The following is a 12829-nucleotide window of genomic DNA, read 5'->3' on the forward strand; positions in this document are numbered from 1 at the left end:
GAGTACCAGAGTTGGTTGCTAACATAGATGTGAAGGATGCAGAGTACGACTGTGTGGTCGTTGTTACAAACAAGGTGGAAAAACTAGTTGGAAATCTTCAATGTCTAAAAGCTCCTATTGAAAATTATGCCAAGGTGAGACATCTTGGTTTTGGTATGTATTGGCTTACAATGTCCTTTTATTAGTACGGCTACAAGTGTGGTTGTTATTGCAACAGTCTAAAATATGACAAGAAAACCCCATCAAAATAGGACCATACCGTAACTTGAAAAGAACAAGAGATTTTCATGAAACTTGAAATAATGTTGATCTCATCAACAGCTAAAGGTTTAGACTATGTATTTCAAAATTTCTATTGTTTACTGCCAATTTCAGAATAGCTCGCCGTTTCAGTGTTTGCATCATACACTTGTAGTCATTGACTGATATCGATTTTCTTATCGTGAGTGGCTAATTTTGTAACCGTCATTTACATTAACTCCGCCCAAGTCGCGAGTCAAGTTATGTGGGTTTTTCCCATTAATTTGTCTTAACAACACATAAATTGCCAGTCATACAATGTATTTATGGTTTTAAAACTTGATGATATTACAGTTTAAGTCGTTTCTCAGAATCAGTTTCAAATGAAACATTTTTACAATCTGTGACTGATTACAATTACGTAAAACTGTCCCGATTAGTGTCGCATTATCTAAAAGTACTCAATTTTTCTGTCAGCGATGATAAAAATCATTAATCCATTATAGCCTCACTGCAAAATGCAAATTAAGTCAGCGCATAAAGTTTATACATGTAAAATTACACATGTGTTTTTACCACTTGGTCAGAGATGTAAGTTTACAATAGTAAATCATAGCCCGATTGGCATCACTTTTCATGTGAAAAAAGTAAAATATTTAATTTAAACATAAACTCCCTGTTTAAATACGTTACTCAATCTATAAAGGCAATAAACAGTTCTGTGAGCCTCACGGTTTGAGATTCTACCAAATATTGGCTCGAATTAACTGAAATATAGCCGTGGTACATGGGAAGAACCTCTGCAAGAAACGTCCAAATTTCTCAGATAAAGAGATGTGATCGGTAGCAAGGCTCGAACCCGTGCCCTCCCCACCCACCCAATTGACCAAATCAGAGATTACAGTGATTTCAAGTTAGCGACTAACCACTTGACTACGGGGATAGTCACATGATGGATGGATACTACAATTCCTAGTTTAGAAATCACACGGGCACATTATTGCAATAAAGCAGAAGTCAGCATTGATTGACTTAGGGCGACGAGTTAGACTAACAGCTTATTTTTACATCTATTTTTTCCGTTTGACTAAAATGTTCATGACATCACATACTACATGGTTTCTGTATGCAGTAATAATCTGGCGGATTTCTATGAAAAATTTATAATTTTTTATATGGAAGACTTTTCCAACGAAATTTCAATCGATGACAATCCTTTGTTTTAATATTTTACACATCACGCGCATATATACAGAACTTACGTGTCTCAAAAGTGGACTCGTTTGAGAGAAAATATCGGTAAAAGTATTTTATCTTTAATTTCATTTAAAACTGTGATAGTAGAATTTGAATTGTAAAAGGCGATCTTGCATAGACTTTATTCACCGTTAAATTGCCTGTCACAAATACTAGAATTTAACGACCGTACCATTTGACAATATGCAGTTAATCAGAGTCACATGTGCTTTTGAAAGTTTAAAATCATAACTATAGTTTTCCTATCATATCTTGTCCAACTTCGACAATTCTGGGCGTCGAACTTTGAAAAATCGAAATACATGTAGCATTTAGATACCAGACCCAGATAGACGCATAATTATACTAGTAGTGACCTCATCACATTGTATTTTACCGACAATCGGATTACATCTCATCATATGTAGCTTTTTACCGTGTAGGAAAGGAAATACGTAGTAGTTAAAACATAATTGAGCCGTACCATGAGCAAACCAAAATAGTGCGTTTGCGACCAGCATGAATCCAGATCAACCTGCGCATCGGTGCACTCTGCTCATGATTCTACTGTTCGCTAATAGTTACTCTAATTGCAATTGGCGTTGAAAGCGAACAGCATAGATCCTGACCAGACTACAGACGCACTTTGTTGGTTTTCTCATGTCGCGGCTCATATTTTTTTGTATAAGTAAATGTTTCCGTTGTCATTTAAACAATGAGATTTAATAATGATAGGTTCTTCATGACATTTAATTTGACGGATTGTATATATTTCAATATAAATTAACGGATATCTAAGCTTGTGAAATGTAAATATTTATTACTACGTCGTGTGTTTATGGGAGTGACTGATGAGCCCCGTTAGGCTAGGTTTCGTAATTGTATATTCAAACAGTCTTTTGATTTGCTGGGCCTTTTTGTGTTTTCATCGTTCTCAACAACATGTATTAAAAAAGAACATATTATATTTTTCCAAAATACCTTGCACAAATATGAACTTCCGCTTTAACATGACACGTTCAAATTAATTACATATTGAAAATTTATCATCTAAACTAACATTATGAGACCTTGAGAAACACTCAAGGGTCCACAGGACCTCCCTCAACAGTCACTCACTCTGAGAGTTGGCCTCGACTGTCACTCACCTTTATGAATACAAATGGAATCTTTCCTGAGAAAGACGTGACCGTTCGGCAATTTATTTGAGAGTACTCAATGAGTGGTGTTGGAGTATTGTATGTATCCTTCATAAGCCCAGGGGTGTTGAAAGATATCCATCATAAAATTACCTTGGGGCTATATTGCAACCTGTATTTGAAAGTAAACGGTGTCGATTGTAAAGATGTCAACTGCTCCATTACCAAAGTTTATTAATAGTCATTAAATTTACAAATGATTGAAGTGATCGTTTACAAGAACTAGGAAAACAAATGATGAATTGTTTATGTTGGACTATATAAGGAGAGTTGTCATTCTACAATTTCGATACTTGAACTGTGCTTATCATTATGTAATAATGTTGACACATGATTAGATTGAAAGACACATAGATCTAGTTTTTAACAGACTGAAAACTTCTTACACAAAACTTTGTTTTTTAACGATATAGTGACACTGCTACAGGTATAATTGTAAAGAAATATTGTTAAAGTATAATACACAATACGAGACTGTACCTACTCAATACATTACAGTGTTTGTTGTTACTTCTCCGAATGATTTGGTTTGAAAGAATCGAACTAAGAAATAATAAGTTTTGTTGTATTTCGTTTAGAGTACATCAGTGTCAATCCTCAGACAGTTAAAATCTTTAATCTAAATAATTTTATGTGTATATGCTGCGGACGTGTCATGCACAAGTATGGACGCATTATGCAGGATTATCTTGAAATAAATTCCCGCAATATTTTACGTTTGTACCTAACCCTTTACATCGTTTTTTGTACATTTTAAACCACTGCGATCGATAGAAATACACTTTTGGGCGGAGCAAACTACATGCGTGATCCTCTCACTGATAACTAGAGTGACAGCTACGTCATTTACTACATGCGTTTGATGTAAACGCCCATTCGGCGAGCTTTTCTGAAATTGGCAGTATTATGCCTGTCTTAAAATCTTTTTATTTGAAAGTTTCATTGTCTAAATGGCTGTTTTTGATTCACACTTGCACTCTATATGACATATACCGTAGGTGGACAGTATTGAAGATGTTGTGTTGATACCGACAGATGAGGTGCCATCTAAAAGATTGGTAAGTTATCATGTGTTTACAAACCTTGTGTATTGCTCTTGGAAAATACTGTCTAGACAGAGAAAAGAACTCTTGTGTGAATGACAAGTGGTTTTGAATTAACCTTTAGCCTACTAATAAAATGGACTGGTCCGTTCAGTTTAAGCAATACCTTTTATCGGTCGAAGGGGTGGTTTTTGAAAGTTTACAGACTGAATAGGGAACAGTTCAGACCATAATCATCCTGCAGGGAAGCTAGTGCAGGCTGATCTTGGTATGCACTGGTCGCAAAGACCGGATCACTTGCCGCCAGTAGGTTAAAAACTACGCAGTATTTCAAGACATTTATTTTTAAATTAATAATCTAGAGTCATGGTTATAAAACAGAGTTTGGTGGACAGTCTGAAAACTAAAGCATCTGTTTATGAATACAAGTTTAAAACTGATCATTTAATAACAAGATTACACTCTAGGACTTAGGTCATTTAGTATTTCTCATTCTAAACCTACCCAAAATGCTTGAGTGAGAATAGTATGTCAACTCCCACAGGTCGTGAGTTTGATCCATGAGTATAGACCAGGATAATTTGGAAAGAGATAATATTTCATTCATTAAATAATAAAGACCCTTACTCTGTTTATGTCTTATTAACTAAATCATGTAAATGTGCAGGAATTGAACCATGAAAGCATTACCACATTGAAGTAGTTAAATATCTGAACAATGGACTTTGGTTAATTATTAATTAAATGAGCCGTGCCATGAGAAAACCAACATAGTGGGTATGCGACCAGCATGGATCCAGACCAGCCTGCGCATCCGCGCAGTCTGGTCAGGCTCCATGCTGTTCGCTTTTAAATCCTGGAATTGGAGAAACTATTAGCTAACATGCTGGTCGCATACCCACTATGTTGGTTTTCCCATGGCATGGCTCAAATTATAAACCGCAAGAATGCGTTGATATTTTACTTTCTAAAAAGCTTATTAAAACATGATGATAAAAAATTTTTCATTCATCAAAATATTAATGAGTCAGACATCATGTGCCGATTGGACTTCATGATTTACCTCATAATGCTCTCTCACGTGTCCATGACTGTGTCAGCTGTTGTTTGTTGAAGATTCTAACACGACCTAATTTATTTTCCTAGCTATACATCAAAATTATTACTTTATAGCCAGCATGCTTGAAAAGAAAAGCACTCAAAACGGCCAAATATTTGGTATTATTTGTCAAGAATGTGGATAATAATCCTTGATACTGCATTACAACTGAAATGATATATCTTGGATAGATAGATAGATAGATTTATTTCGGGGGCCTCCGTGGCCGAGTGGTTAGAGTCGTTGACTTCAAACCATTTGCCCCTCATCGATGTGGGTTCGAAACCTCATTTGGGACGTAGAATTCTTCACGTGAGGAAGCCATCCAGCTGGCTTACGGAAGGTCGGTGGTTCTACCCAGGTGCCCGCTCGTGATGAAATTATGCACGGAGGGGCACCTGGGGTCTTCCTCCACCATTAAAGCTGAAAAGTCGCCATATGACCTAAAATTGTGTCGGTGCGACGTTAAACCCAACAAAAAAAAAAAAAAAAAAAAAAAAAAAAAAAAAAAGATTTATTTCGGTAAAGGTGTACATAAAACAAAGCATTATCAATAAGATGCATGTGCTAAAACAAATAACAAAAACACAATGACATACTAATTGAGCCATGTAGTGCACACCAATACCAGGGATAACAGAACAAAGGGGAAGTAACTTCCTCCTTATTTCCATGGTGGTCCCTTAAACAGTGATTTTCTCTTGAATAAAATCATTTTCGTTCAGATGTAGATTATTACATTACTCAGGCAGCTCCCTAAATGATATAATTCATCACTTCTGAAGTCCAAACAATTATTTTGTTCAGTGACAAATCAGTTTGATGTATTTTTATCCCCCATTAAAGGTGGAGGGATACAGTTTTGGTGTTGTCCTTCTGGCTGTACGTCTTTCCATTGTTTGTCTGTTCTTCTGTCAATCAGAAATTGAAAATGCTTCATTCAGAAAGTATTTATGCTAGAAGGACCAATCTTCACATAAATATCAATAAGACATGACCTCACATGTAGTATTCATCATCCACCTCTGATTCAAATGGGGAAGTTGTCAATTACTTGTGGAGAACAGGTTTGTACTGGTACAGAACCCAGGAACACTGGTTAGGTAAACTGTCCGCTGTTGCATAACTGAAATATTGTTGAATAATGGTGTTTAACCCATAACAAACAAACAAACATGTAGTATTACCCCCCTTGACCCAGTAAAGTAGCGTTTTTCCTCTTGATTTGGTAAAAAGTAGGGAGTTTTGAGTGGATCTAAATAATCTGTTGATGGATCTTCATGAAACTTTAAATGAATGTAGATCACTATAGAATGGTGGTGCATGCATCGTTCATCAGGATCACTTTAGTAACCAGAGTTATTGGCCTTTATTTGTTTTACAGTCCAAAAATTCCCACAAAACAAAGTAATCCACTGATAAATCATCAAATTTAAACAAATGTAAATCACTATAGTGGGTGGTGCATACATGCAAGTCAATTGTCAGGATCTTTTAAGTAACTGCAGAGTTATTATGTCTCCCCCAGGAGACATATTGTTTTTGCCCTGTCCATCCGTCCGTCTGTCCGTCCGTCCTTCCGTCCGTCCGTCCATACGTCACACTTCATTTCGGAGCAATAACTGGAGAACCATTTGACCTACAACCTTCAAACTTCATAGGGTTATAGGGCTGCTGGAGTAGACGACCCCTATTGTTTTTCGGGTCACTCCGTCAAAGGTCAAGGTCACAGGGGCCCGAACATTGAAAACCATTTCCGATCAATAACTAGAGAACCACTTGACCCAGAATGTTGAAACTTCATAGGATGATTGTACATGCAAAGTAGATGACCCCTATCGATTTTGGGGTCACTCCATTAAAGGTCAAGGTCACAGGGGCCCGAACATTGAAAACCATTTCCGGTCAGTAACTTGAGAACCACTTGACCCAGAATGTTGAAACTTCATAGGATGATTGGTCATGAAGAGTAAATGACCCCTTTTGATTTTGGGGTCACTCTGTCAAAGGTCAAGGTCACAGGGGCCTAAACATGGAAAACCATTTCCGATCAATAACTAGAGAAGCACTTGATCCAGAATGTTGAAACTTCATAGGATGATTGTACATGCAAAGTAGATGACCCCTATTGATTTTGGGGTCACTCCATTAAAGGTCAAGGTCACAGAGGCCTGAACATTGAAAACCATTTCCGGTCAGTAACTTGAGAACCACTTGACCCAGAATGTTGAAACTTAATATAATGATTAGTCATGCAGAGTAGATGACCCCTAACGATTTTGGGGTCACTCTGTGAAAGGTCAAGGTCACAGGGGCCTGAACATTGAAAACCATTTCCGGTCAGTAACTTGAGAACCACTTGACCCAGAATGATGAAATTTCATAGAATGATTGTTCATACAGAGTAGATGACCCCTAATGATTTTAGGGTCACTCTGTTAAAGGTCAAGGCCACAGGGGCCTGAACATGCAAAACCATTTCCAATCAATAACTTGAGAACCTCTCGACCCAGAATGTTGAAACTTCATATGATGATTGTTCATGCACAGTAAATGACCCCTATTGTTTTTGGGGTCACTCGGTTAAGGGTCAAGGTCACAGGGGCCTGAACATTGATAACCAGTTCCGATCAATAACTTGAGAACCACTTGACCCAGAATGTTGAAACTTCATAGGATGATTGAACATGCAGAGTAGATGACACCTATTGATTTTGGGGTCAGTCTATTAAAGGTCAAGGCCACAGTGGCCTGTTCATGTAAAATCATTTTTTGGAAATAACTTGAGAACCACTTGACCTACAATGTTGAAACTTAATAGGATGATTAGACTTGCAGAGTAGATGACCCCTATTTATTTTGAGGTCACTTGATCAAAGGTCAAGGTCACAGAAGCCAGAACAGTGACTTGAGAACTACTAGGCCAAGAGTGTTGAAATTTAGTGGGATGATTGGACATGCCAAGTGGATAATCCCTACTGCAGCCAACCATCAGTGTCTCTTTGACTTTTGCTCCTGACCCCTATTGACTTCTTGCCTATAGGACTTTGCATTGGGGGAGACATGCGCTTTTTTACAAAAGCATTTTCTAGTTACCCTTTAATTGTTTTAAAATTTATAAATATATCTGGAAATCAAATATTTTTCACAATTTAGGCCATTCCTTCACAAAACAACCTGTTAAGTGGGGGATATAAATTAACTGAATTTGCTTGTTTCTTAGATATACTATGCTGTTGCATATATGATTTTTAATTACAAAAATATATACATGTATATCAGATATGGTCACCAACTGGACCGTTGGACAGGGACTATGATGATGTGAGAAGATTCTATGATGCAGGTTATAAAGGCATGAAGAGGTACATATCTTATACATTGTTAAACAATGATATTCATATAATAATAAATAAATAGTTTTGGGTTTGTGACACTAAATAATGAATTCTCATGAAAAAAATTAAGTTTATGAAAATGATATTTTTTTATACAATGAAATCTCTGTTATGTTAAGAGGAAATGCCTCCCTTTATAGATGAATACTACATGCGAGAGACAGCGAAGAATGGAATACCCATCGCTAGCTAGGGTTTTTTTTATTTGTCCCTCAGGTTGGGAAAAAATCTGCCTCAGACAGATATATTAGATCATTGATTTTTGCCTATCTTTAATATGATTAAACATTTTTAAAGATACTCAAAAATAAAAAAATCTCTTATACTTATGACATCGTAATATGATGTTGGATTATGACATCAGTGTGCGAATAGGTAGCTTGTCTTTTCGCTGGGGAAAGGTAATTTCTTACCAGGATAACCTAGTCTTTCCCCAATAGGTAGACAAGAAATATAATTCTACAGTTAAGTAATCTCTCCAGCAAAAACTTCTGTAGAGTATTCCCTGGAGAGATTGAACAAGAGTGATTGTACTGTATATAAACAGAATGTGCAATGTTTTAGTTCCGTAAAATCGCTTTTTAGCATTTGTTCAACATTTTTTAATCACCTTCTTACCCCCAACCCCCCCCCCCTCCCCCATCCCCTACAGTTGCATAGAGGGGACATAGGAAATATTTTATTTATCACATGCGAACATGCTAATTAACATGTGTGCACATGATAACTATCACGTTCGCATGTGATAAATAAAATATTTCCTATGTGAACGTGATGGCTATCACGTGTGCACGTGATAAATAAAATATTTCCTATGCGAACGTAATAACACATGCGAACCTGATAGTTATCACGTGCGCATGTGATAAATAAGATATTTCCTATGTCCCCTCTGTGCCACCATACCCCCCCCCCCCCCCCCACAAATGACCAAAAAAAAAAAAAAAAAAAAAAAAAAAACAAGAAAAAATTTTCATAAGATAGTCATGCATGCCTTATCTGATTTAAGTCTTCCATTATATAATTGTCTAAAATAATAGCATTTCTTCATTGTAAAGAGAATACACAAAAATTTATGTCTTATCGTTATACCAGTGCATTGTGCATGCTTTGATTATGTGCCATTGATAATTTGCAGTCTTTTTTTTTTTATCTGAGTGCACTTTAAATAAAGTAATATGATTCAACCTTTTGTTATATGATTACATAACTGCAGTAGATATCTACTTTAATGTTTGTAGAACAGTACATTTGTCTGTTTGACTGCACATGTACATTCTTTTTACTTTAAAAATGTTGTTTTGAAAACTTTGCGGGAGAATTATTTGCATAGTCAGGTTAATGAATCGTTTACTAAAAAACATTCTTGAAATTTTACACACTGTAAATAAAGATCCATAATAACTGCACTATCCATTATCTGTCATTTTACCTTGATTTACTCTTGAAAGCTTGCCAAGACCATAGCAGATTTTTCATACGATATTATGAAAGATAGAGTTGTATTTCAGTAGTTAGTTTCCTAATAGTTTACATTTATTGTGAACATTGAAAAAGCTTTTGCCTATAGTTTCCCTCAGCTGGGCTGAAAGTTTCCCACAGTGTGGCCAATAGTATTTCCCCCATCTGGGCTGATAGTTTCCCTCAACTGTAATCAATAGTTTCCTTCATCTGGGCTGATAGTTTCCCTCAACTGTGGTCAGTAGTTTCCCTCATCTGGGCCAATAGTTTCCTTTAACTGGACTGATAGTTTCCCTCAACTGTGGGCAGTAGTTTCCCTCATCTGGGCCAATGGTTTCCTTCAATTGGGCTGATAGTTTCCTCCAATTGGGCTGATAGTTTCCTTCAACTGTGCCGATAGTTTCCATCAACTGGGCCGATAGCTTCCCTCAACTGTGGTCAGTAGTTTCCCTCATCTGGGCCAATAGTTTCCCTCAACTGGACTGATAGTTTCCCTCAACTGGACTGATAGTTTCCTTCATCTGGACTGATAGTTTCCTTCAATTGGGCTGATAGTTTCCATCAACTGGGTTGATAGTTCCCATCAATTGGGCTGATAGTTTCCCTCAACTGGGCTGATAGTTTCCCTCAACTGAGCTGATAGTTTCCCGCAGCTGGGCTGATAGTTTCCCTCAACTGGGCTGATAGTTTCCCTCTATTGAGCTGATAGTTTCTCTCAGCTGAGCCGATAGTTCCCATCAACTTGGCTGATAGTTTTGCTCAGCAAGGTCAACAGTTTCTCATAACTTTGGTGATACTTTTCCTCAGTTGTGCAGATAGTTTCCATCAATTTAATTATTAGTTGTAAAAGATATGTTTGTCAGAATCTATTATATTTTCTGTTTAATCATTTAATTTTGTGGCCATGAAATTTGGTGGTTTAGGTTAAAATGCTATTTCATGGGGACATGAATAAGGGGATTTTCAATGTAAGGATACAATGAATAGGAATTTTAATTGTTTGTTTCCTTTTAGATTTGATAGACTGACACAACTACACAGTCCAGGTAAATTAGTCCCCAGTGATCATAACTGATTTCACAGTACATTGTAGATGCAAATTTTGTCTTTCAACAGAGCAATGAAGGCAGGGAGTAAGAAGCCACTGTTTGTACGACCAATTGACAAAACATTTCCAGAGGCTGGAAATTGTGCATCACTCGGTGCTTTGCAGGCAGCTTATGTGGTATGTAATCTTAGTTTATAGAAGAACTGCCTGGCGGAAATCTGACTGAGTGTAGAACCCATTATTACCATCCAGTGTAAGGTTGTCATTTTTCACCCAGATAGATATTTGGGTCTGACATAATGATCAATGGGTAGCTTGGAGTAGTCCTTCATCCTAACAGCTGGAAAGATAAAATACGATTTGTCTTCAAGATTTTGAACCTAAAGAAACAGAAAAGACCTTAGCCTACAGACCAGAAAATCCATATGTAATATTGCTGATAATGAAAATGTTTGGATTTTATTGCTGGTGATGTTTAGTCAATCTTATAAACTCACTTAAGCCAAGCCAGCTATAATTTTGTTTAGTTGAGTGCTATGCTTCCAAAGGATCTTCTGAAAGATTTGACAAATCTTCACAACAACAACTCATAATCTGTATGTTGCCCCTTATGTGAACTCAGTGCTAATACTACTAATTACTGTTTCTGGTTTCTTTTGATCCTGCAGTTCTTTCAGTATCATTTTACCTTTGTTTTACCTAAGCTGGTGATAGGGAGCATGAAAGGTGTTACAGATTTCATTACCTCTCAAAAACAGACTAAATCAAATGGAATATATCAATCAAATGGAATATACAGTACTATTAATTTGCTTGATTGCCTTTCATTCTTCCAGAGGATTGTCCTGAAGATTTAGTTACAATTTGGGAATCTGTCAAGCAAATTATTGAATTTATTATACCAAGGAGTCGAGTTCATAAAGGAATTGCATCATGTGTACCTAGGTATATCTTCACAGGTATCTGTTTTGTGACTTTGGATTCAAAGCAAGAATAAAAATACTCCTGACTGTAATGGTGAAAGCCATAGGTCAGTGTGACACTCAGTGATCAAGCAGCCATAGATGCTTGAAGCTCAGTATGACACTCAGTGATCAAGCAGCCATAGGTGCTTGAAGCTCAATGTGACACTCAGTGATCAAGCAGCCATAGGTGCTTGAAGCTCAATGTGACCTTCAGTGATTAAGCAGCCATAGGTGCTTGAAGCTCAGTGTGACACTCAGTGATCAAGCAGCCATAGGTGCTTGAAGCTCAATGTGGCACTCAGTGATCAAGCAGCCATAGGTGCTTGAAGCTCAATGTGACACTCAGTGATCAAGCAGCCATAGGTGCTTGAAGCTCAGTGTGACACTCAGTGATCAAGCAGCCATAGGTGCTTGAAGCTCAATGTGGCACTCAGTGATCAAGCAGCCATAGGTGCTTGAAGCTCAATGTGACACTCAGTGATCAAGCAGCCATAGGTGCTTGAAGCTCAATGTGACACTCAGTGATCAAGCAGCCATAGGTGCTTGAAGCTCAGTGTGACACTCAGTGATCAAGCAGCCATAGGTGCTTGAAACTCAATGTGACACTCGGTGATCAATCAGCCATAGGTGCTTGAAGCTCAGAGTGACATTCAGTGGTCAAGCAGCCATAGGTGCTTGGAGCTCAGAGTGACATTCAGTGATCAAGCAGCTATAGGTGCTTGAAGCTTGGTCAGAAAGCATAAACCCTACCCACTCAGCATACTTGGATTATAATATTTTTGCTACTTTAACAGCCATTAGAAATCCGTGAAGATGTTCCAGAGAAGGCAAAGAAGGTTGAGAAGATAGGGATCTGGTGTGATGATCTGGATCGTGTGCAAGCCGGCATTAAAAAACTTAATGCGCTAGAAATTGGGAGGTAAAATGACTGTGTTCTGGTTCTTTTAGCATCTGTCTTTGTTAGCATTAACTGTAGTGTTGATAAAGGTATCTTGTAGACATAAATACGTATATTCAGTATCTATATTTTTTGCCATCTCATTGACATTGTTAAAACACCTTAAAAATTCAAAAAGATCCTAATACATCCTCTGGAGATATTTAGAATGATATAATTGAGCCGCGCCATGAGAAAACCAA

General features: G+C 37.2%; 1 protein-coding gene across 2 annotated transcripts in view; it reads left to right on the forward strand.

Moving 5' to 3' along the window:
- Window positions 1–12829, forward strand: part of LOC123546806 (putative aminopeptidase W07G4.4) — a 68194-nt gene that overhangs the window by 12159 nt on the left and 43206 nt on the right. For both annotated transcript variants that reach the window (XM_045333374.2, XM_045333375.2), the window contains exons 2-6: window positions 2–134; window positions 3674–3733; window positions 8100–8182; window positions 10793–10901; window positions 12484–12608. In XM_045333374.2, coding sequence (XP_045189309.2) covers window positions 2–134; window positions 3674–3733; window positions 8100–8182; window positions 10793–10901; window positions 12484–12608 — 510 coding nt within the window. The remainder of the gene's footprint in view (window position 1; window positions 135–3673; window positions 3734–8099; window positions 8183–10792; window positions 10902–12483; window positions 12609–12829) is intronic.

This window comes from Mercenaria mercenaria, chromosome 9 (genome assembly GCF_021730395.1).
Source record: "Mercenaria mercenaria strain notata chromosome 9, MADL_Memer_1, whole genome shotgun sequence".
NCBI classification, from domain to species: domain Eukaryota; kingdom Metazoa; phylum Mollusca; class Bivalvia; order Venerida; family Veneridae; genus Mercenaria; species Mercenaria mercenaria.